Below are 25,760 nucleotides of genomic sequence, written 5' to 3'. Positions count from 1 at the left end.
TCTTTCCAAGAGCCGGTGCAGACTTGATGGGCCGAATGGCCTCCTTCTGCACTGTAAATGCTATGAAAATAAAAGACAGACAAGACTTTTATTTACACAGGGCTTTTCGTGATGTCAGGAGGTCTCACAGTGCTTTTTACCAATGGGGTACTTTATTGAAGTGTCATCAACTGTTGTAATGTAGGAATCGTGGCAGCCAGTCAGCGCACAGCAAGCTCCCACACACAGCAACGTGATAATGACCAGATAATCTGGGCGCGATCTATCAGCCTGGCGCGATCCACCAGCATTGTCATGCCTCGCAAGATCCAACGGGATCTTGAGTCATCGTGATCTGGATCCCGCACATTCAGGTCGGGATCCAGATTTGCATATTGAAGTGAATAGATAGTCTCACTTAAATATATCTACGCTGGATCTGCCCAGTGCCTGGGTTTGAACGATCTCGCCTCGGAGACCCCGAACGGGCGCCGTTTGATCGGGGCCCCCCGGGTGGTCAGGCTCTGGGCAAGGTGGTACCCTGTCACTCCTGAGCACCCTGGCAGTGCCACTGCCGTCTGGCAGTTCCAATGTGCCCTGGTGGCATCTTTCCTGTGCCAAGGATCAGGCCCGAAGGTGCCCTGCCCTTATGAGGTGGGGTGTGGGGGGCTCGAGGACCCCCTTATTGGTGTTGAGGCTTTTTGGGGGTTCCGGAGGCCGCGGTGGGTGTCTAGACATTGAAAAATCGCTCCCGATCTCTTCCTGCACTGGCGAGCAGAGAAGTGCAGGAAATGGGTCTACATGCGGCCTCGGTGGGGCATTCCTCGCCAAGGCCCAGAAATGAAGCAGAGCCCTGTTTAATAGCGGGGTTGTTCTTGATGCTGCAAGCGCCGGGAAACACCCCGCTAAATGCACCCAACATAGGCATCTGTTTTTTAAACTAAATTTAGCGTAACCAATGATTTTTTTTCCAATTAAGGGCAATTTAGCGTGGCCAATCCACCTACCCTGCACATCTTTGGGCTGTGGGGGTGAGACCCATGCAGACACGGGGAGAATGTGACGGGCATCTGTTTCATTTCCGTTAAATCGCGCCCTCCGTTTTGGTGAGGTTGATTGAGAGATAGGTATTGGCCAGGACACTGGGGAGAACTCCCCTGCTCTACTTCAAAATAATAAAACAGGGATCTTTTACATCCGCCTGAGAAGACAGACAGGGCCTCAGCTTAATGTCTCATCAGAAAGATGGCTCCATTTTTCCACAGAGTAACATCCCATAAACAGAAATGTGACGAATGAGCGGTTAATTCCCTTTGCAGAAGCATATTAACATTGGACAGATTGCGACAGCTTGCAAAAGCTAGGTTAAAATAGAGATATGAAAAATCACTTAAAAATGACACCAGTACCACTGATTACAAAGAATTTCGACCTGTTTTTCAATTCTTTCCAATTTGGAATGGAATTAGGAGAAAGCTCTTTACACCAAGAGAGAGTTGTGAGGCTATGTCGGAGTCAAGTCAACATTCGAGATTAGATTGAATAAGTGAACGAAGGGACGAATAGGATGGAGGTTAAATGCCATCACAGACTGGTTGGGCAGTTGGCTTGTTTCTGTGTATATTTCTATTTCGTTTTCTTTTGGCAAGGTTGGCTGAGGAAAGAATGGTCCCCAAAGCACCAGAAACCCAGGGTGATGCTCTGGAGACCTGGGTTCAAATCCCGCCACTGCAGATGGTGACATTTGAATTCAGTACAAATCTGGAATTAAAAGTCTAATGATCATGAAACCATTGTCGATTGTCAATTGTCACAAACACCCATCTTGTTCACTAATATTCTTTTGGGAAGGGAATCTGCCGTCCTTACCTGGTCTGGCCTACATGTCATTCCAGGTCCACAGCAATGTGGCCAATTCCGAAATGCCACTCAATTCAAGGGCAATCCCATGAATGAATTTTAAAAATGTAGGTGCATTACAAAGCAAGCCATATTATTCATGACATTGTTAACATTTGTCGCCACTTTTAAGAAATAACATGCTTCGGTTGACATGAAAGGAGAGAGAAGGGGACAATGAAAGTTGAGCAAGGGACATGCAAAACAGGAGGAGTCAACTATTTGGCCCCTTAAACCTACTCGGCCATTCAATATGTTGATGGCTGCGGCTGATCTTCCTCTACCTTCCCGCATTATCCTTATCCCTTAATTCCCTCAGTGTCTACAGATCTATCGATCTCAGTCTTAAATATACTGGATGAATATCCCTCTGGGGTAGCAAATTCCTAAGAAATTGCTCCTCATCTCAGTTCAAAATGGCTGACCTCTTATTCTGAGATTATAACTCCGTGTTCTAGGCTCTCCAGTCAGGGGGATACGCTCTGTGCTCTTGCTGCCTTCAGCTGATTTGAATCCCTGGTGTTTGATGTCCTGATGGTGCAAAGCTCCTTCAAACATGATTCCTTCAAAATGACGACAAGTCATCTGTAAATTAGATCTGAATAAATAACCAAAACTGTGAAAGATGCGTGCCCATTTTGAAGCAGCACTGAGTTGTGTATTGATGATTCTGTGTAGACAAGTGTTGTTCACTGCTGACCTTCAACCTCGTGTCAATAAAGCTCATCGATGTCAATGATTGACGGTGAAGCTGGTTCTAACGCACATCTCTTTTGTGTCTTACAGCCTGGTAAGGTCGATCCCCCGAGTACTCACAGCTTTAAGGAGAAAACATTTAAGAAGAAAAGGAACTGTGCAGTATGCAAGCAGCCAATCACGTCACCAGGAATCCTATGTCGTGGTAAGTAAGCTCCTGTAGATGGAGAATTCCTGTTCAACCTGGAAGGTTCAAAACAGTTTTCTGATAGGGAAAATCAATAGCAGATTCTTTGCTCTCTGGCGTCTGCCATCTTTGAGATGAGACATAAATCGAGGCCCCAGCAGATGTAAAAGATTCCATGCCATTATTTTGAAGAAGAGCAGGCATGTTTTCTTGGTATCCTGGCCAATATTTATCCCAATGTCACTGACATGTTGTTTGTGGGGCTTTATTTCCTACATTACAGCAGTGACCGTAGTTCAAAAGTATCATTGGCTGTAAAGCACATTGAGAGAGCCAGAGATTGTGAATGCACATTTGCTCTCCTGTTCTCATTCTCTCTCTCACTCTCTCTCATTCGTGGTCTTTCATTCTCTGACTTTATTCCTCTTCCTCTCTCTTTACCCCTCTCTTCCTCTCTCTCTTCACCCCTCACTCTCTCTCTCTCTCTCGCTCCGGTTTCCTCCCACAGTCCAAAGATGTGCAGGTTAGGTGAATTGACCATGCTAAATTGCCCTTAGTGTCCAAAAATTGCCCTTCGTGTCGGGTGGTGTTACTGGGTTATGGGGATAGGGTGGAGGTGGGGCTTGGGTAGGGTGCTCTTTCCAAAGAGCCGGTGCAGACTCGATGGGCCGAATGGCCTTCTTCTGCACTGTAAATTCTATGATCTATGATCTCTCTTTCTCCCTCTCTCCTTCGCTCTCTGTCTGTTACGATGTGGAGATGCCGGTGTTGGACTGGGGTGAGTACAGTAAGAAGTCTTACAACACCAGGTTAAAGTCCAACAGGTTTGATTCGATGTCAATAGCATAAGAGTATGAGCTCCTGTTCTATAATTGTCTTTCTGCCCAGGCCAGGCAGCAACAGCAATGGACAAAATGTGTAGCTCACAGTCCCACAGGGCAGGGAAGTAATGGGGTTGAGACTAGGACTCATTCACTTGCACTTGTACAGCAACTCTGATATAGCAATCACTTCTCAGAAACTGTATCAAACACAAGTTGTCACTATTCCAACTCAGTAGATGGGTTTGAAGGGCTGTCTTCAAGGAGGATAGAGAGGCGCAGAGGTTTAGAGAGGTTATTGCAGAGCTCAGGGACGCGGCTGAAAGAACAGCCATCAACGGTGGAGCATTAAAACCAGGGGATGCAGTAGAAGAGGCCAGAATTGGAGCATTCAGATATCTCGGAGGGAATGTGGGACTGGAGGAAACAGAGATAGGAAGGGGTTAGGTCATGGAGGAATTTGAACATGAGGATGCAAAGTTTTTGAAAGGCACAGCTTACTGTTACTCCTGTGCATTCTGCCACCATCAAAACCAGAAATTGTTGTATTTGGCTAACATTCAGTTGGGTAGAGTTTTCACTCGTATATCAAATACACTCATTGTTTGACCATGGTTCACGGAACTTGCAAAGTCAAATACAGGGAGGTCATGGGCCTTTGGCTTATGCATTTGCTCCATATGCCATTTGAACAATATAATGATAGAGTAACCCAGCTGGAGGAGGCCATTCAGCCCATCCCTGTGCTGGCTATTTGACAGATCTAGCCAACTCATCCGCACTGCTCTTTTCCCCTGTGACCCTACAGAGCTTTCCTTTCTGGGATCAATCTGCTTTCACCGCCCTTTCTGCAGCGCTATCCAGGCCATCGGGCTGGATTTTCCATGCCAGGCATTGTTTTGGCTGTCGGGCACGTAGAACATGCCGGTGGCCAACTGACCAACTTTCTGCTCATCCTGACCTGCTCCCCATCATACAGTAGGTGCCGAGTGCCAAAATTGGCACCCCACCATTTTAAAATAAGTAATTTATGACAAAGCCAATTGACATGAATATTACACTGCCCATGTCATGCAATAGTTGGCGTGGGCAGGATTGGGCAGACCTTTTTTCAAGCAAGCTGCTTAGAAGGCAGGAATGGGGGGGGGGGTTGCATCTTGTGGTACCCTCAATAACGACGCTTAGAGAGTAAACGGTAAAGAAGGCTTTAATAAGCTAAGAACTAGCCTGGTGCTGAGACGGGTGCTAACTGGGTGCTGCCCACAAGGCGGCCCCTTATATACAACTCCCAGGTGGGTGGGGCCGGAGGCGGAGTCCCCCAGGGTTCCAAGCCCGGTCTTAAAGGGGACATCACCGTACATGATGATAAGGGTACAGTAACCGTTCATCACACATCTTTTAGGGGTTGCCCTGTGCACATTGAGAGGGCCCCCCCCCCCCCATCCCCAAGGTGTTACCCCACCCCTCGCTCCTCCTCGCCTGGCATCCATGGCTTGTCCCCTCTGTATCAATGCTCCTCAATTACTTTCCATCCAATATCTTCAAGTTATCTCACTCCGAGATCCTACCTTACAGCTCGAGAACAGAGTCACTAGTGAGATCGGGCACCACTGGGGCTGCTAGAACTGCTGATCTTTCAGGTTGGCCGTCCGTTTTGGAGGGTAGGATTTCCTGTCCACTGAGGGGCAAAAAGTTCCACTCTCACCATGGCCATACCACCGGCAGTGCTTTAGTGGCATGGGGTGGCACTGTTGAGCCTCACTTCCCTGCTGTGTGTGTGGTGGTGGTGGTGGGGGGGTGGATAAGCAACATGCATCCCTTCCCTCACTGTTCGTAAAACCAGCCCATCATAACTCGCTATCAGTGGAAATTATTGTCAAAACCCCCACATATTTATGTGAAGGGGGCGATGTAAAGGCCTATGCACCTTCTCTTTCAAACACTTCAGAAACCCACCATATGTAAAGATGAGGGGACGCACGCAGCAGCATAATACATCAACAGCAGATATCAGAGAGAGAAGCTCCCAGAGAACTTCAATAAGGTCTCGGGGTGATGGTTGGTATCAGGTACGTGGCAATCTGTCCCACCAACTAGCAGTATTTCAACTCAGTTTGTCAACTTTGCACTGAAATGGAAAATACAACAGATTTAATGAACAGCTGGCAAGTGGGAGGACCATGCCACAGAAGGTCCCAGAGAGAGTACTGTGGAGGACTGTGTCACTGAGAGAGAGACACCAGCAGAAGCCTGTATCACAGAGAGAGAGAGAGGAGTGGCAGAAGAGAGTGGCAGAGAAGAAAGTGGCAGAGAAGAAAGTGGCACCAGCAGGAGCCTGTATCATAGAGAGAGAGAAGAGAGTGGCGGAGAAGAGAGGGCAGATAAGAAAGTGGCAGAGAAGAAAGTGGTACCAGCAGGAGCCTGTATCATAGAGAGAGAGAAGAGAGTGGCGGAGAAGAGAGGGCAGATAAGAAAGTGGCAGAGAAGAAAGTGGCACCAGCAGGAGCCTGTATCATAGAGAGAGAGAAGAGAGTGGCGGAGAAGAGAGGGCAGAGAAGAAAGTGGCAGAGAAGAAAGTGGCACCAGCAGGAGCCTGTATCATAGAGAGAGAGAAGAGAGTGGCGGAGAAGAAAGTGGCGGAGAAGAAAGTGGCAGAGAAGAGAGTGGCAGAGAAGAGAGTGGCACCATCAGGAGCCTGTATCACAGAGAGAGAAGAGAGTGGCAGAGAAGAGAGTGGCAGAGAAGGGAGTGGCAGAGAAGGGAGTGGCAGAGAAGGGAGTGGCAGAGAAGAGAGTGGCAGAGACGAGAGTGGCAGAGAAGAGAGTGGCAGAGAAGAGAGTGGCAGAGAAGAGAGTGGCAGAGAAGAGAGTGGCAGAGAAGAGAGTGGCAGAGACGAGAGTGGCAGAGACGAGAGTGGCAGAGACGAGAGTGGCAGAGACGAGAGAAGCAGAGACGAGAGTGGCACAGACGAGAGTGGCAGAGAAGAGAGTGGTAGAGATGAGAGTGGCAGAGAAGAAAGCGGTACCAGCAGGAGCCTGTATCACAGAGAGAGAGTGGCAGAGAAGAGAGTGGCAGAGAAGAAAGCGGTACCAGCAGGAGCCTGTATCACAGAGAGAGAGTGGCAGAGAAGAAAGTGGCAGAGAAGAGAGTGGCACCATCAGGAGCCTGTATCACAGAGAGAGAAGAGAGTGGCAGAGAAGAGAGTGGCAGAGAAGGGAGTGGCAGAGAAGGGAGTGGCAGAGAAGGGAGTGGCAGAGAAGAGAGTGGCAGAGACGAGAGTGGCAGAGACGAGAGTGGCAGAGAAGAGAGTGGCAGAGAAGAGAGTGGCAGAGACGAGAGTGGCAGAGACGAGAGTGGCAGAGACGAGAGTGGCAGAGAAGAGAGTGGCAGAGACGAGAGAAGCAGAGACGAGAGTGGCACAGACGAGAGTGGCAGAGAAGAGAGTGGCAGAGAAGAGAGTGGCAGAGAAGAAAGCGGTACCAGCAGGAGCCTGTATCACAGAGAGAGAGTGGCAGAGAAGAAAGTGGCAGAGAAGCGAGTGGCAGAGAAGCGAGTGGCACCAGCAGGAGCCTGTATCATAGAGAGAGAGAAGAGAGGGCAGAGAAGCGAGTGGCACCAACAGGAGCCTGTATCACAGAGAGAGAGAGAAAAGAATGGCAGAGAGAAGAGCGGCAGAGAAGAAAGTGGCAGAGAAGAGAGTGGTACCAGCAGGAGCCTGTATCATAGAGAGAGAGAAGAGTGTGGCGGAGAAGAGAGGGCAGAGAAGAGAGTGACAGAGAAGAGAGTGGCACCAGCAGGAGCCTGTATCATAGAGAGAGAGAAGAGTGTGGCGGAGAAGAGAGGGCAGAGAAGAGAGTGACAGAGAAGAGAGTGGCACCAGCAGGAGCCTGTATCACAGAGAGAGTGAGAAGAGAGTGGCAGAGAAGAAAGTGGCAGAGAAGAAAGTGGCACCAGCAGGAGCCTGTATCATAGAGAGAGAGAAGAGTGTGGCGGAGAAGAGAGGGCAGAGAAGAGAGTGGCAGAGAAGCGAGTGACAGAGAGGAGAGTGGTACCAGCAGGAGCCTGTATCACAGAGAGAGTGAGAAGAGAGTGACAGAGAAGAAAGTGGCAGAGAAGAGAGTGGCAGAGACGAGAGTGGCAGAGACGAGAGTGGCAGAGACGAGAGTGGCAGAGACGAGAGAAGCAGAGACGAGAGTGGCACAGACGAGAGTGGCAGAGAAGAGAGTGGTAGAGATGAGAGTGGCAGAGAAGAAAGTGTTACCAGCAGGAGCCTGTATCACAGAGAGAGAGTGGCAGAGAAGAAAGTGGCAGAGAAGAGAGTGGCACCAGCAGGAGCCTGTATCACAGAGAGAGAAGAGAGCGACAGAGAAGAGAGCGGCAGAGAAGAGAGTGGCACCAGCAGGAGCCTGTATCACAGAGAGAGTGAGAAGAGAGTGGCGGAGAAGAGAGTGGCACCAGCAGGAGCCTGTATCACAGAGAGAGTGAGAAGAGAGTGGCAGAGAAGCGAGTGGCAGAGAAGAAAGTGGCAGAGAAGAGAGTGGCACCAGCAGGAGCCTGTATCACAGAGAGAGTGAGAAGAAAGGGCAGAGAAGAGAGTAGCAGAGAAGCGAGTGGCAGAGAAGAGAGTGGTACCAGCAGGAGCCTGTATCACAGAGAGAGTGAGAAGAGAGTGGCAGAGAAGCGAGTGGCAGAGAAGAGAGTGGCAGAGAAGAGAGTGGCAGAGAAGAGAGTGGCAGAGAAGCGAGTGGCAGAGAAGCGAGTGGCAGAGAAGAGAGTGGCAGAGAAGAGAGTGGCACCAACAGGAGCCTGTATCACAGAGAGAGAGAGAAGAGAATGGCAGAGAGAAGAGCGGCAGAGAAGAAAGTGGCAGAGAAGAGAGTGGGACCAGCAGGATCCTGTATCACAGAGAGAGTGAGAAGAGAGTGGCAGAGAAGAGAGTGGCAGAGAAGAGAGTGGCAGAGAAGAGAGAGACACCAGCAGGAGCCCGTATCACAGAGAGAGAGAGAAGAGAGTGGCAGAGAAGAGAGAGACACCAGCAGGAGCCCGTGTCACTGGGACGGAGACACCAGCAGGAGCCCGTGTGACTGGGACGGAGACACCAGCAGGACCCCGTGTCACTGGGAGGGAGACACCGGCAGGAGCCCGCGTCACTGGGACAGAGACACCAGCAGGAGCCCGTGTCACTGGGACGGAGACACCGGCAGGAGCCCGTGTGACTGGGACGGAGACACCAGCAGGACCCCGTGTCACTGGGACGGAGACACCGACAGGAGCCCGTGTCACTGGGACGGAGACACCAGCAGGAGCCCGTGTCACTGGGACAGAGACACCAGCAGGAGCCCGTGTGACTGGGACGGAGACACCAGCAGGACCCCGTGTCACTGGGACGGAGACACCGGCAGGAGCCCGTGTCACTGGGACGGAGACACCAGCAGGAGCCCGTGTCACTGGGACGGAGACACCAGCAGGAGCCCGTGTGACTGGGACGGAGACACCGGCAGGAGCCCATGTCACTGCGACGGAGACACCAGCAGGAGCCCGTGTGACTGGAACGGAGACACCAGCAGGAGCCCGTGTCACTGGGACGGAGACACCAGCAGGAGCCCGTGTGACTGGGACGGAGTCACCGGCAGGAGCCCGTGTCACTGGGACGGAGACACCAGCAGGAGCCCGTGTGACTGGGACGGAGACACCGGCAGGAGCCCGTGTGACTGGGACGGAGACACCAGCAGGAGCCCGTGTGACTGGGACGGAGACACCGGCAGGAGCCCGTGTGACTGGGACGGAGACACCGGCAGGAGCCCGTGTGACTGGGACGGAGACACCGGCAGGAGCCCGTGTCACTGGGACGGAGACACCAGCAGGAGCCCGTGTGACTGGGACGGAGACACCAGCAGGAGCCCGTGTCACTGGGACGGAGACACCAGCAGGAGCCCGTGTCACTGGGACGGAGACACCAGCAGGAGCCCGTGTCACTGGGACGGAGACACCAGCAGGAGCCCGTGTCACTGGGACGGAGACACCAGCAGGAGCCCGTGTCACTGGGACGGAGACACCAGCAGGAGCCCGTGTCACTGGGACGGAGACACCAGCAGAATATCACATTGATAACTGATCTCTCACTGTCGGATGCTGTCATACTGTCTTTATGTTTTCATTCCATAATTCCAGCAGACCTTTTTCTTTTTGCTGGGCTGCTGAACAATCGAAATGCGTTTGGATTCCTGTCAAAAATGATTCATACGGCACCAACCACTAAACAGGCTAGTTTTAAAAGAATATTAGGATGTGAATTGGGAAATCCCTGACTGTAATCATGGGAAAATCTCCTGCTTTACAGTAAATGCTTCTCGCTCCCACACCCCCACCCACTCAAAACCCATCCACCCCTCTCAACCTATCATCATTTCATCCTCAGCATTTCCAGATGATGTATAAACGGTGTGTAAAATTATGAGGGGCTTAGACAGAGTGGTTAGGAAGGACTTAATTTCAGTAGCAGGACAGTCAATAACTAGAGATTTAAAGTGATAGGGGGAAAAGTATTATTGAAGAATATTGAGAATATTTTCATCCAGAGGGGTGGTGGGGGTCTGCAACCCACTGGCTGACAGGATGTTAGAGACACAAATGCTCATTACATTAAAAATAACTTGTATATGCACCTGAGTGTTGTAACCTGCATGGCAACTGACCCAGAGTTGCAAAGAGGCATTGGACTTGATTCGTCAGCATAGATGCAATGGGCTGAATGGCCTTCTGTGTGGTGACGACATCCCGGGAAAGTGCGCGGTCAATTCCAGCCCCACGTGCGCCGGAGTCACAACGCAAATGATTTTTAAAAAAAAACTTTATAAAAACAAATTACAATTAAGGGGCAATTTAACTTGGCCAGTCCACCCACCCTGCACATCTTTGGGTTGTGGGGATGAGACCCACGCAGACACGGGGAGAATGTGCAAACTCTACACGGACAGTGACCCGGGGCCGGGATCGAACCTGGGACCTCGGTGCCGTGGGCCTGCAGTGCTAACCACTGCACCACCGTGCTGCCCTGCAACACAAGTGAATTAACCAATATAAAACTACCTAAAGATTTTGGCCCTTGGCTGCCCAATAATTACAGTCACTAGGTTTGTCAGTAGAAACACAATTACTGTTTATTTATAACACAAATAATGATGAAATGTGCAGTAAATGCAACCGAATAACGACATGTTAACCTACTACCCCCTCTTTAACTGTCCCACCCTCTACCCACACATACAAGACAAACACAATGGAGGAGGTTTTCTTCACTGCAGGTCCTTGGCCTGTAACAATCTTCACTGTAGTCCAGCTTTTCCTGGAGAGGCCCCCTTGGCTTCACATCAACTTGTGCTTTCAGCTTGTGGGTTGACTTCAAGCCGTTGCAGTCTCAAGAGAATGAAACCCAGTCTTGCTGGAGAGAGAGTCAACCTGCACAGTGGCCTTCTGAAGAACGTTTCGTTTGATCTTTTGGGAGATAATTACTTAGAACCCTCCATCCAAGCTGCAGAATCAAAAGTGAAACCAAACTGGAAACATTCCAGTGGGATCAGATCCAATCACCACCTGTTACCGGGCAGAACACAGCCTTTTGGGCCCAGTCATTGGCCACCAGCCAAATCAATCAAACCAAGTCATCACTGACACTGGCCAATCGGCAATCACCAGTCTAAGTCAACACAGCCTTCTGGACCCTGCTGTTTGAATTAAAGACACAGGCTGCTATCAGGCTTAAAGTCACAGGTCCATTAAATATCCACGGATCAAAAATGTAACAGCAAAATAAAAGACACGGGAAATAATGGAATAGACATGAACAAACAGGAAGTACCCGTACAGCGGTAACTTTGTAGACATGACTGACTGGAAGGTTTGTTTGATAAATGATGGGCTGGATGTAGAAGCTGATGGATGAAAACAAAGAGTTAAATCTATTTGGACCAGACAGTAGGAATGGATATTGTCTTGCCAATTGCTCCAAACCTTGACTGATTGATGGCTGGCGCACATTATTGAACAGGCTGGGGCCCCAGCTTGCAGAAAAAGCGAAGACTGAGAGGAGCCCTGCTTGAGCTCTTTCCAGTTGGAACCAGCTTTGATAGGGTGGATGTGGAGAAACTCTATACAATTGAGCCTGTGTCCAGAACAATGGGGTATCAATATCAAAGAGCTGCTACCAGAGATTAGTGAGAATGTAAAACTCACTGCCAGAGCAGTTGCTTAAAGCAGAGGAGTGATACTTTGAAGGGAGCCTTGATGAGGGAGAAGAGAATTGACAGATATGTGGGCAGGCTGGGAAGAGGGAATTAGAGTGAGAGGCAGTTCATGTATCAACACAGGGGGCACAGTGGTTGGCACTGATACCGAAAGCTCCCCTCCACCCTCCTCAGCGGTAGGTCCCCTATCCCTCTTTCTTGGTCCCCCGCCTGTAATACAAAGAGCTCACTCTTCCCTACATTGAGCTTATAGCCCGAAAACTCCCCAAACTCCCTTAGAGTCTGCATGACCTCCACCATCCCCTCCATTGGATCCGCCACGTACAGCAACAGGTCATCCGCATATAGCGACACCCGATGCTCTTCTCCCCCTCCTCACAGCATCATGGACCTAGGTTCAATTCCAGCCTGGGGTGACTCTGTGGAACATAGAACATAAAACATTACAGCGCAGTACAGCCCCTTCAGCCCTCGATGTTGCGCCGACCTGTGAAACCACTCTAAAGCCCATCTACACTATTCCCATATCGTCCATATGTCTATCCAATGACCATTTGAATGCCCTTAGTGTTGCCGAGTCCACTACTGTTGCAGGCAGGACATTCCACACCTTTACTACTCTCTGAGTAAAGAACCTACCTCTGACATCTGTCCTATATCTATCTCCCCTCAATTTAAAGCTATGTCCCCTCGTGCTAGACATCACCATCCGAGGAAAAAGGCTCTCACTGTCCACCCTATCCAATCCTCTGATCATCTTGTATGCCTCAATTAAGTCACCTCTTAATCTTCTCTCTAACGAAAACAGCCTCAAGTCCCTCAGCCTTCCCTCATAAGATCTTCCCTCCATACCAGGCAACATTCTGGTAAATCTCCTCTGCACCCTTTGAAATGCTTCCACATCCTTCCTATAATGCGGCGACCAGAATTGCACGCAATACTCCAAATGCGGCCGCACCAGAGTTTTGTACAGCTGCAACATGATCTCATGGCTCCGAAACTCAATCTCTCTACCAATAAAAGCTAACACACCGTACGCCTTCTTAATAACCCTCTCAACCTGGGTGGCAACTTTCAGGGATCTATGTACATGGACACCGAGATCTCTCTGCTCATCCACACTGCCAAGAACCGTACCATTAACCCAGTACTCTGTCTTCCTGTTATTCCTTCCAAAATGAATCACCTCACACTTTTCTGCATTAAACTCCATTTGCCACCTCTCAGCCCAGCGCTGCAGCTTATCTATGTCCCTCTGTAACTTGTAACATCCTTCCGCACTGTCCACAACTCCACCAACTTTAGTGTCATCTGCAAATTTACTCACCCATCCTTCTACGCCCTCCTTCAGGTCATTTTTAAAAATGACAAACAGCAGTGACCCCAAAACAGATCCTTGTGGTACACCACTAGTAACTGGACTCCAGTCTGAACATTTCCCATCAACCATCACCCTTTGTCTTCTTCCAGCTAGCCAATTTCTGATCCAAACTGCTAAATCACCCTGAATCCCATACCTCCATATCTTCTGCAGTAGTCTACCGTGGGGAACCTTATCAAACACTTTACTGAAATCTATATACACCACATCAACTGCTTTACCCTCATCCACCTGTTTGGTCATCTTATCAAAGAACTCAATAAGGTTTGTGAGGCATGACCTACCTACCCTTCATAAAACTGTGTTGACTATCTCTAATCAAATTATTCCTTTCCAGATGATTATACATCCTATCTCTTATAAACCTTTCCAAGACTTTGCCCACAACAGAAGTAAGGCTCACTGGTCTATAGTTACCGGGGTTGTCTCTACTCCCCTTCTTGAACAAGGGGACAACATTTGCTATCCTCCAGTCTTCTGGCACTATTCCTGTAGACAAAGATGACTTAAAGATCAAGGCCAAAGGCTCAGCAATCTCCTCCCTAGCTTCCCAGAGAATCCTAGGATAAATCCCATCCGGCCCAGGGGACTTATCTACTTTCACACTTTCCAGAATTGCTAACACCTCCTCCTTATGAACCTCAAGCCCTTCTAGTCTAGTAGCCTGAATCTCAGTATTCTCTTCGACAACATTGTCTTTTTCCTGTCGTATACTGACGAAAAATATTCATTTAGCACCTCTATCTCCTCGGACTCCACGCACAACTTCCGACTACTGTCCTTGACTGGCCCTACTCTTACCCTAGTCATTCGTTTATTCCTGACATATCTATAAAAAGCTTTAGGGTTATCCTTGATCCTACCTGCCAAAGACTTCTCATGTCCCCTCCTGGCTCTTCTTAGCTCTCTCTTTAGGTCCTTCCGCGCTAACTTGTAACTCTCTAGCACCCTAACTGAACCTTCATGTCTCATCTTTACATAAGCCTCCTTCTTCCCCTTGACAAGTGTTTCGACTGCTTTAGTAAACCACGGTTCCCTCGTTTGACCAGTTCCTCCCTGCCTGACAGGTACATACTTATCAAGGACATGCAGTAGCTGTTCTTTGAACAGGCTCCACATTTCCATTGTGCCCATCCCCTGTAGTTTTCCTCTCCATCCGATGCATCCTAAGTCTTGCCTCATCGCATTATAATTGCCGTTCCCCCAGATATAACTCTTGCCCTGTGGTATATACCTATCCCTTTCCATCACTAAAGTAAACGTAATCGAATTGTGCTCACCTACCTCCAAATCTAACACCTGTCCTGGTTCATTACCCAGTCCCAAATCCAATATGGCCTCGCCTCTCGTTGGCCTATCTGCATACTGTGTCAGGAAACCCTCCTGCACAGATTGGACAAAAACGGACTCATCTAAAGTACTCCAACTATAGCGTTTCCAGTCAATATTTGGAAAGTTAAAGTCCCCCATAACAACTACCAGTGTGGAGTTTGCATATTCTCCCCGTGTCTGCGTGGGTTTCCTCCGGGTGCTCCAGTTTCCTCCCACAGTCCAAAGATGTGCAGGTTAGGCAGATTGACCATGCTAAATTACCGCTAAGTGTCCAGGGATGTGTAGTTTAGGTTATGGGGATAGGGTGGAGAAGCGGGCTTGGGTGGAGTGCTCTTTCAAAGAGTCGATGGGCCGAATGGCTCCTTGCACGATAGGAACTCTACGACTAGTATAGGCTAGTTGGGCCGAATGGCCTGTTTCCTTGCTGAAGGCATCTTCTTGACAATCTGATCAGATGAAAGGAAGAACCTGAGCTCCTTTTACCTGTAACCCTTGCACCATTTCAAGGGCATTTGGAGTGATTTCATCTCCATCACCAAGGGAGGAAGCTTCGACAGACTTTGAGAACCACAAAGCTGGTCATGCTGTCCACCTCTCTCGCTCCCTCTCACTCTCTGTCATTCTGGCTGCAGTGTTTTGTTTTGTGCCTGCAATGTACTAACATGTCCCAAGGTGCTACACCAGGGGCCCGATTCTCCGACCCCCCGCCGGGTTGGAGAATCGCCGGGGGCCGATGTGAATCCCGCCCCCGCCGTGTCCCGAATTCTCCGCCACCGGAGATTCGGCGGGGGCGGGAATCGCGCCGGTCTGCGGAAATCGCACTGGTCGGCGGGCCCACCCCCGGCGATTCTCCGGTCCGCGATGGGCCGAAGTCCCGCCGCTGTCAACCCACGCCAGCCGGCGTGGATTGAACCACCTTTTGAACGGCGGGACAAGGCGGCGCGGGTGGGCCCCGGGGGTCCTGGGGGGCGGCGTGGGGTGATCTGGCCCCCGCCCACGGTGGCCTGGCCCGCGATCGGGGCCCACAGATCCACGGGCGGGCCTGTGCAGTGGGGGCACTTTTTTTTCCTTCCGCCTTCGCCATGGTCTTCACTGCGCATGCGCGGGGATGCCGTGAGCTAACGCTCCTGCGCATGCGTCGCACAGCAAAGTCATTTCCGTGCCAGCTGGCGGGGCGCCAAAGGCCTTTCCCGACAGCCGGCGGGGCGGAAATCAGTCCGGCACGGGCCTAGCCCCTCAAGGTGAGGGCTCGGCCCCTCAAGATACGGAGAATTCCGCACCTTTGGGGTGGCGCGATGCCGTACTGATTCGCGCCGTCTTTGGCGCCGGTCGGCGGACATCGCGCCGATTGCGGAGAATCCCGCCCCGAGCTTAATTCGACAAAGTGTGACACTGAGTCACGTAGGCAATATTAGGTCAGATGAGTATTGTGTGCAGTTCTGGAATCCACATTATAGGAGGGATGTGACAGCACGGGAAAGGGTGCAGAGGAGATTTACCAGGATGTTGCCTGGGATGGAGCGTTTTAGCTATGAAGAGAGATTGGAAAGGCTTGGATTGTTTTCCTTGGAGCAGAGGAGACTAAGGGGAGACAGGATTGAGATGTATAAAATTATGAGGGGCATAGATAGAATGGACAGGAAGAAACTTTAGTGGAAGGATCAATGACCAAGGGGTATAGATTTAAGGTAAGGGTCAGGAGGTTTAGAGTGGATGTAAAGAAAAGCTTATTACCCAGAGGGTGGTGAGAGTCTGGAACTCGCTGCCTGAAAGGGTGGTGGAGGCAGAGACCCTCATAACATTTTAAGTATTTAGATGTGCACTTGCGATGTCAAGGCAAATAAGGCGATGGGCCGAGAGCTGGAAAATGGGATTCGAATAGTTAAGTGGCTGTTTTTGACCAGGCAGCCGCGATGGGCCTTTTCTGTGCTGTAGACCTCTATGACCAAAAGCTTGGTCAGAGATAGGTTTCAAGGAGTGTCTGAAAGGCGGAAAGTTAGCTGGAGAGGCAGAGATATTTGGAGGGAATTCCAGAGCCCAGGGTTTAAGCAATTGAAGGCATGGCCACCAATGATGGAGCAATTAAAATTGGGGATGATCAAGCGTCCAGAATTAGAGGAGTGCAGAGATATGAGAGTTCTGGTGCTGGATGGGATATCTGCCCAGAGGGGCGAGGTAATGGAGGGATTTGAAAACAGGGATGAGAATTTTAAAATCAAGACGTTGCTTGACTGGGAGTCAGTGTAGGTCAATGAGCACAGTGGGCGATAGGGGAACAGAACTTGGCGCGAGTTAAGACATGGGCAGCAGAATCTTGGATGACCTAAAGCTTCCTGAGGGTAGAATATGGGAGACCAGCCAGGGATGTGCTGGAATATTCGATTCTGGAGGTTATCATGATCGAGAGTTTCAGCAATAGATGAACTGAGACAAGGGCGAAGTTGGGTGTTGTTACAGAAGTGGAAATAGGCGGCCTTTGAGATATGTGAGTGGAAACTCAACTTGGGGTGAAATAGTAATTAAGGTTGCGAACTGTTTGGCTTGGCCTCGGCAACTTCCAGGGAGAGGGATGGAGTCGGTGGCTCAAGTATGGAGCTTGCGATGGGGACCGAAGACAATGGCTTCAGCCTTCCCTATAAACCCAGCCCCCAACGCAGTACACAGGCCATACGGCTGATGGAGGGCCTGGCACACACACAGTGGAGCAGAATTCTAATTAAGAACACACTGTTAACAAATAATAGGCTTGACGCAGAAAGAAAGGGTGGACTCACTGGTTACGTTTCTAACAATTGTCAGCTGAGGGGGAATGTCAGAAATAATCATCAGCTCCTTCCATGGACGATTTATGATATAGCACAGTGCTAATGACTAATCCAGACTGGAATGGTGCGCACATTGTGCTTTACCTTAGTTATAAAGGCCAACTTGACTTGAATATGTAGCCAATTATTCTTGTTCTCCAGTGTGAAAACAGCCCCCCTTTTGTATTCCTCCTAAATCACTCCACAAACAACCTTTCCATGGTCTCTGGCTGTGTGCCCCTTCAGGACCACGATCAGTAAATTGAGTGAGGCTCCCGCTAATGGAGGCCTGGAACTTTCACCCACATAGAGCAGAATATGAGGTTGCTCTCCTGGCAGGGACAGGCTTATTAAAATGTGCAAATTCTAAAGGAATTGGGAGCAATCCTTATTTTCTTTTTCTGTGTATTCTTTCATGGGATGCGCATGTTGCTGGCTGGGCCAGCATTTGTTGCACACCCATCCCTTGAACTGAGTGGTTCGCTAGGCCATTTCCGAGTCAACCACATTGCTGTGGATCTGGTGTCACATGTAGGCCAGACGGGTAAGGACGGCAGATTTCCTTCCCTGAAGGGCATTCGTGAACTAGATGGGTTTTTACAGCAATCACGGTCATCCAGCCAAGCTCATATCACAGCTCCAAAACCTAGGGCTTGGCTCCCCACTCTGCAACTGGATCCTCGATTTTCTGACCAACAGACCACAATCAGTAAGAATGAACAAAACACCTCCTCCACAATAGTCCTCAATACCGGGGCCCCGCAAGGCTGCGTACTTAGCCCCCTACTCTACTCCCTGTACACACACGACTGCGTGGCAAAACTTGGTCCCAACTCCATCTACAAGTTTGCTGACGATACGACCATAGTGGGCCGGATCTCGAATAACGACGAGTCAGAATACAGGCTGGAGATAAAGAACCTAGTGGAGTGGTGCAGCGACAACAATCTATCCCTCAATGCCAGCAAAACTAAAGAGCTGGTCATTGACTTCAGGAAGCAAAGTATTGTACACACCCCTGTCAGCATCAACGGGGCCGAGGTGGAGATGGTTAGCAGTTTCAAATTCCTAGGGGTGCACGTCTCCAAAAATTTATCCTGGTCCACCCATGTCGATGGTACCACCAAGAAAGCACAATAGTGCCTATACTTCCTCAGGAAACTAAGGAAATTCGGCATGTCCACATTAACCCGTACCAACTTTTACAGATGCACCATAGAAAGCATCCTATCGGGCTGCATCACAGCCTGGTATGGCAACTGCTCGGCCCAAGACCGCAAGAAACTTCAGAGAGTCGTGAACACCGCCCAGTCCATCACACGAACCTGCCTCCCATCCATTGACTCCATCTACACCTCCCGCTGCCTGGGGAAAGTGGGCAGTATAATTAAAGATCCCTCCCACCCGGCTTACTCACTCTTCCAACTTCTTCCATCGGGCAAGAGATACAGAAGTCTGAGAACACGCACGAACAGACTCAAAAACAGCTTCTTCCCCACTGTCACCAGACTCCTAAATTACCCTCTTATTTTCTGACCTCATTAACACTACACCCTGTATGCTTCATCCGATGCCAGTGCTTATGTAGTTACATTGTATATGTTGTGTTGCCCTATTATGTATTTTCTTTTATTCCCTTTTCTTCTCATGTACTTAATGATCTGTTGAGCTGCTCGCAGAAAAATACTTTTCACTGTACCTCGGTACACGTGACAATAAACAAATCCAATCCATATCCAATTCCTGAGACTAGCTCTATATGTTCTACATAAACTAAAGATGCATGGCATTGAGGGTAAAGTGGTAGCATGGGTAGAGGATTGGTTAACTAACAGAAAGCAGAGAGTGGGGATAAATGGGTGTTTCTCTGGTTGGCAACCTGTAACTAGTGGGGTCCCTCAAGGATCAGTGTTGGGCCCGCAGTTGTTCACAATTTACATAGACGATTTGGAGTTGGGGACCAAGTGCAATGTGTCAATGTTTGCAGACGACACTAAGATGAGTGGTAAAGCAAAAAGGGCAGAGGATACCGGAAGTCTGCAGAAGGGTTTGGATAGGTTAGGTGAATGGGCTAGGATCTGGCAGATGGAATTCAATGTTGCCAAGTGTGAGGCTATCCATTTTGGGAGGAATAACAGCAGAATGGATTATTATTTAAACGGTAAGATGTTAAAACATGCTGCTGTGCAGAGGGACCTGGGTGTGCTGGTGCACGAGTCGCAAAAAGTTGGTGTGCAGGTGCAACAGGTGATTAAGAAGGCTAATCGGGTTTTGTCTTTCATTGCTAGAGGGATGGAGTTCAAGACTAGTGAGGTTATGCTGCAATTGTATAGGGTGTTGGTGAGGCTGCATCTGGAGTATTGTGTTCAGTTTTGGTCTCCTTACCTGAGAAAGGACATATTGGCACTGGAGGGAGTGCAGAGGAAATTCACTAGGTTGATCCCAGAGTTGAGGGGATTAGATTATGACGAGAGGTTGAGTAGGCTGGGACTGTACTCATTGGAATTTAGAAGGATGCGGGGGGATCTTATTGAGACATATAAAATTATGAAGGGAATAGATAGGATAGATGCGGGCAGGTTGCTTCCACTGGTCGGGGAAAGCAGAACTAGAGGGCATAGCCTCAAAATAAGGGGAGGTAGATTTAGGACGGAGTGGAGGAGGAACTTCTTCACCCAAAGGGTTGTGAATCTCTGGAATTCCTTGCCCAGTGAAGCAGTTGAGGCTCCTTCTTTAAATGTTTTTAAGAAAAAGTTAGATGCCTTTCTAAAGAATAAAGGGATTCGGGGATATGGTGTACGGGCCGGAGAGTGGAGCTGAGTCCACAAAGATCAGCCATGATCTCATTGAATGGCGGAGCAGGCTCGAGGGGCCAGATGGCCTACTCCTGTTCCTAGTTCTTATGTTCCAGATTTTATTAATTGAATTTAAATTCCACCAGCTGTCGTGGTGGGATTTGAACCCATGTCTCCAGATCATTTCCCTGGGCTCCAAGATTACTAGTCCAGTGACATTATCACTATGCTACTATCTCCTCCTAAACAATGATTTTGAGTGAGGCGTCGCCCAGAACACAGGCCCCACTAAAAGCAGAGCACGGCTCGAGGCCTGAAACAGGCCTGTTCTCTTTTTCTTAAATTGCATTATTGAAACTTTTAGATGTGCTTTGTTGATGCAATTTTCTCTGTATTGGTTTTGCTGACTAATCCTCCATTAACTACACTTGGCCTCCATTAGTTGTGACTGTAGGCCTCCATTAGCTGTGCTGACCCAGCCTCCAATGGTGGCATTGCTATGTGCCACTTTGTGATCTAATAATTCACATATTTAAGAACGTATATTCGTCATGGAGTATCCCCGACACTTTCCACAATCATTTCTGCAAAGTGCAGGACATAAACTGTACAATATCACTTTGAGCCTAAGAAAGCTCTGGGGTGATGGAAGATGTCTGTATCAACCATTAAAATGACCCTTTTTGTAGTATTCTGATTAAAAGGACACCAGCTTTGAGATGACACATCTCAATGCAACCACCTCTGGAAATCCACAGATGCGTATCAATTTCTGCTATACTATCTGCTACAGTGGTTGAGAAATCGCCTGCATTCCTCTTGTGTTGGTAATGCAGTGCAGGACTTCACTTCTCAGCCAAGTTGATCATTGCTAACATAGCATGAGGATGTTGAGGGGAAGCTTTGGAAAGCGCCCAGCAGTCTGAGGCGTCTACAATCTTATCAATAGTTGCAGCCGGTCTTTCACCAATATTAACCTTGCGTTTGCTTTTCTTTTTTCTCTCCTCCAGTCTGCAAGTTAGCAAGTCACAAGAAATGTGAGCCCAAGGTAAGATGCTTCTTGCTTTCAGCTTATTTGGTGTGGTGCACTGGCAAATGAACTGAACTGGCCAACTCACTCAAAACCTGGTTCCGTTGATTGAATTCAGTAAGCTTTCATTGTCCCTTTAAAAAAAATATATATAAACGCCCATAGCTACTTGTGAGCGACAGCTACACTCAGACATTCTAACTCCTGTTTTCCCCTTAATGATGTTCTTTTAGTTCAGTAACTACTCGGCTTATTGCACAGCAGTTGAGTTAATTTAACAAGTCTGTTTGAGAGGGATCATCTTCATCAAAGAGCTCTTTCATGTGTAAAGATTGACGGTTTGAATTAATCTTGAGTGGTCGAAGTTGAAAGCTGCACAGTTCTATTTCTAAAGCTTGGAGGGGGAGGTGGGGGGGGGGGGGGGGGGGGGCAGGTGTCTGCAGTTGTGACCCAGATTGACTTTCTGGACCAATTCTGTCATCGGCTCCTGTGTTCCAGTCGAGCTGTAACAGTGTTTTCCTGTGGTTGCTAAGTTATAGGGGAGCCAGCCACTCAATAAGAGCGGAGGAAAGGGCGGCACGGTGGCGCAGTGGTTAGCACTGCTGCCTCAAGGCATCGAGGTCCCAGGTTCGATCCTGGCTCTGGGTCACTGTCCGTGGGGAATTTGCACATTCTCCCCGTGTTTGCGTGAGTTTCGCCCCCACAACCCAAAGATGTGCAGGGTAGGTGGATTGGCCACGCTAAATTGCCCCTTAATTGGAAAAAATGAATTGAGTACTCTAAATTTATTTAAAAAAGCGCAGAGGAATGGCACTGACTGCAATTGCTCCATGCGAGAGCCAGCATCGAAATGATGGGCCAAATGGTCACCTCCTGTGCCATATGTGACTCTATCATATTTGCCGACCAGCTGTCAGGATGCAAGAGATTTTTCTCGTGTATGTTTCTCGGTGAAAGTCAGACCAGCAGATAATGTGGTATTTGGATTGTCTGCTGTGCCTGGACTTTCTCCGTAATGGCCGTTTTAAGTCCAATTGGAACGCAACCCAGGGCCAAGTTGTCAATGTTCACTACTCCCGTAGGTCAGAGGTTGCACGATTGACTATTCAAAATAAAGCTGCTCCCTCTGAGCCAAGATTTTACGGCTGTTGGAACAAAGGGTCATGGGATGGTCGGCAGGGTCACCAAACAGAGCTGTGTTGACTCTGGACTGTGCGAACTTGGTTGTGCTAATCTGACAGGCCCAGCTACAGTTAACAAGAGCCAGAGGAAGGAAAGAGTCCAATTAGCATTAGCAGCACCAGATACAATAACCAGTGAACTCTCTTTCACAATGAGTCTCAGGCTGGGTAAAGGAATCGCACAATCGTAGAGGTTAAGGCACACATGCAGGCCATTCGGCCCATCGAGCCAGTGCCAACTCTGCAAGAAAAATTTAGTTAGTCCCACTCGCCGTCTTTTTTCCCATAGCTCTGCAAGTTTTCTTTTTTCTGGTGCTTATCTAATTCCCTTTTGGATGCCTCAATTGAATTTGTCTCCACCACATGCTCAGACTGTGCATTCCTGGTCCTAAACACTCTGAGTAAAATAAAACTCCTTGTGTCGCCTTCATCTGCTGAGGGCAGCACGGTAGCATTGTGGATAGCACAAATGCTCCACAGCTCCAGGGTCTCAGGTTCGATTCCGGCTTGGGTCACTGTCTGTGCGGAGTCTACACATCCTCCCCGTGTGTGCGTGGGTTTCCTCCGGGTGCTCCGGTTTCCTCCCACAGTCCAAAGATGTGCAGGTTAGGTGGATTGGCCATGATAAATTGCCCTTAGTGTCCAAAATTGCTCTTAGTGTTGGGTGGGGTTACTGGGTTATGGGGATAGGGTGGAGGTGTTGACCTTGGGAAGGGTGCTCTTTCCAAGAGCTGGTGCAGACTCGATGGGCCGAATGGCCTCCTTCTACACTGTAAATTCTATGATAATCTGCCAATCACCTTAAATCGGTGTCCTTGAACCTGCCCTCAAATGGAACAGTTTCTCCCTATTGACTCTGTCCAGTCATGGGAATTCCAGCATTTTCTGCTTTGGTTTCAGATTTTCAGCATCCACTCTATTTTTATAGCATCACAGAATGTTGACAGCACAGAAGGAGGCCATTCAGCCCATCGTGTCCCCGTTTGTCAGCCATAGACAACCTTGTGTTCAATCTTCTGATTAAATACCAAGAACAAATAATCTGCACGGTGATTTAGCAAACCAGAAAAAACTGTTCGAGAGATGGTGGAAAGATATGTTTGGTGTCAAAGGTATCCCGTATATTCACTCTCTTCCTTTTTGTCTGTCTGTGCTGGATTACAGGGCTGTACGTCTTCTTTTATAACTGCCCTTCTCCGTTAATTGCCTGTCAAACCAACAATGCCAGATCCTTGCTGTGACGTCCTTTTTTTGTTAGCATCATTTCCTCCTGCCTTCTAATCTGGCACAGTTTCTCTCTTGGTTGCTGCTCGTTCATCTGAATCACTGGGCAGGCCTGTTAACACTCGCACCTCATTGCCAAAACCACATTCGACTCTCTTTTACCTGCACTGCTGCAACCACAGAGCTGCCTCCTGCACTTAATGGCCTTTTCACAATATTGCGAGTCCAGCCGAGGGATATAACAGAGCTGCCTTTTAAATCCCATCAACCCCTTTCTCACCTGCCTCTTTCTCCCTGCCGCCAGGCTGTAGCGCCACAAATGAAAATAAGGGGCGGGATTCTCCGACTCCCCGCCGGGTCGGTGAATCGCCGGGAGCTGCCGTGAATCCCGCCCCCGCCGGTTGCCGAATTCTCCGGCACCGGATATTCGGCGGGGGTGGGAATCACGCCGCGCCGGTTGGCGGGCCCCCACCCACCCCGGCGATTCTCCGGCCCGCGATGGGCCGAAGTCCCGCTGCTGGAATGCCTGACCCGCCGGCGAGAATCAAACCACCTCTCTTACCGGCGGGACAAGGCAGCGCGGGCAGGCTCCGGGGTCCTGGGGGGGGGGGAGATCTGGCCCCGGGGGGTGCCCCCACGGTGGCCTGGCCCGTGATCGGGGCCCACCGATCCGCGGGCGGGCCTGTGCCGTGGGGGCACTCTTTTCCTTCCGCCTTTGCCATGGCCTCCACTATGGCGGAGGCGGAAGAGACCCCCCCCCCCACTGCGCATGCGCGGGGATGCCGTGAGTGGCCGCTGACGCTCCCGCGCTTGCGCCGCCCGGCAAAGTCATTTCTGCACCGGCTGGCAGGGCACCAAAGGCCTTTCCTGCCAACTGGCGGGCGGAAATCAGTCCGGCGCGGGCCTAGCCCCTCAAGGTAAGGGCTCAGCCCCTCAAGATGTGGAGAATTCCGCACCTTTGGGGCGGCGCGATGCCGGATTGATTTGCACCGTTTTTGGCGCCGGTCGGCGGACATCGCGCCGATTACGGAGAATCCCGCCCAAGATGTGCATCTTTCTGATGGATGACAGATTCCGAGCATTTGCTACCTGGCAGGTGATAGGGTGTGCTGTATACAATTCAGAGGAGTATCGCTGGATAGTTTGATGATGAAATGGGGCTCTGCTTGACTGAGTGAACACATTGATGCCATCTTCATTGAACTTACCAGGTATCTCAGAGGCTCCCAAAAACCCAGAGAATGTGGAACTCACTGTCACAGGGAGTGGGTGAAGTGAATCCATCCAACATCTCTTCCGTGCTTACAGGCAGATGAGGCAGACCGAGCACATACTCATGTTCGTTCTCTTCATGCCCTTCAGTGTGTCAATTGGTAGCATTCTTGCTTCTGTGTCACGAGGTGCTGGGCTTGAGTCCTACTTTAGGTCTTGAACACAAAAATCAACAGTTACACTCCAATGCAATGCTGAGGGAGTGCTGCACTGTCAGAGATACCATCTTCCAGATGAGCAAGGACCCATCTGCCCGCTTCGGTGGATGTCAAAGATCCCCTGGTACTATATTGAAGAAGAGCAGGAGAGTTCTCCCTGCTTTTCTGGTCAGTATTTATCCATCACTCAACATCACAAAGAAAAAACACTACCTGGGCCATCTATCACATTGTTGTTCGTGGGATCTTGCTCTGCGTAAAATGGCGGCAGATTACCTACATTACAACAGTGACCACACTTCAAAGGTAAAGCATTGGCTTTCAGATGTCTGACGGGAATGAAAGGTATAGAAATGCTCATTTTTCTTTGAGTTCCAGTTGCTGCTGGTGAGCCGGTCTGTAGGTTAAGTTGGTAAAGGAACGGTAACACAGAACACCCGACCGGCAAACCTGAAGATTTGATCGATACTTTTGCGAGGTTCTAAGCATGGTAAATCATCACTGAGGGTTCTTCAGTGTCACTGACAGGCTGGCAGGATATTTGGTAGATTCTGCTTGTGAAAAACCAACATTTTCAAAATTCTAAAGAACTTGTGTCCTTTTACAGTTCATCTCCAAACAATGACAGATTATTGGAAACTTGAATTGCTCCAGAATCCCAGCAGACACCCCCACTAGCCAAAAATGACTGGAAATTAAATCAGTCATCTAATTGCCATTGTGTCCCCGTTTAAGGACCTCTGAGTATACACTTAGAA

General features: G+C 49.4%; 1 protein-coding gene across 3 annotated transcripts in view; it reads left to right on the top strand.

Annotated features, from left to right (window-relative positions):
• Positions 1-25,760, top strand: part of LOC140405436 (tensin-2-like) — a 377,445-nt gene that overhangs the window by 118,076 nt on the left and 233,609 nt on the right. For all 3 annotated transcript variants that reach the window (XM_072493844.1, XM_072493845.1, XM_072493847.1), the window contains exons 2-3: positions 2,665-2,779; positions 21,148-21,185. In XM_072493844.1, the coding sequence (XP_072349945.1) occupies positions 2,665-2,779; positions 21,148-21,185 (153 nt within the window). The remainder of the gene's footprint in view (positions 1-2,664; positions 2,780-21,147; positions 21,186-25,760) is intronic.

Source organism: Scyliorhinus torazame, chromosome X (genome assembly GCF_047496885.1).
Source record: "Scyliorhinus torazame isolate Kashiwa2021f chromosome X, sScyTor2.1, whole genome shotgun sequence".
NCBI lineage: Eukaryota > Metazoa > Chordata > Chondrichthyes > Carcharhiniformes > Scyliorhinidae > Scyliorhinus > Scyliorhinus torazame.
This window is presented reverse-complemented; position numbering and strand designations above follow the sequence as displayed.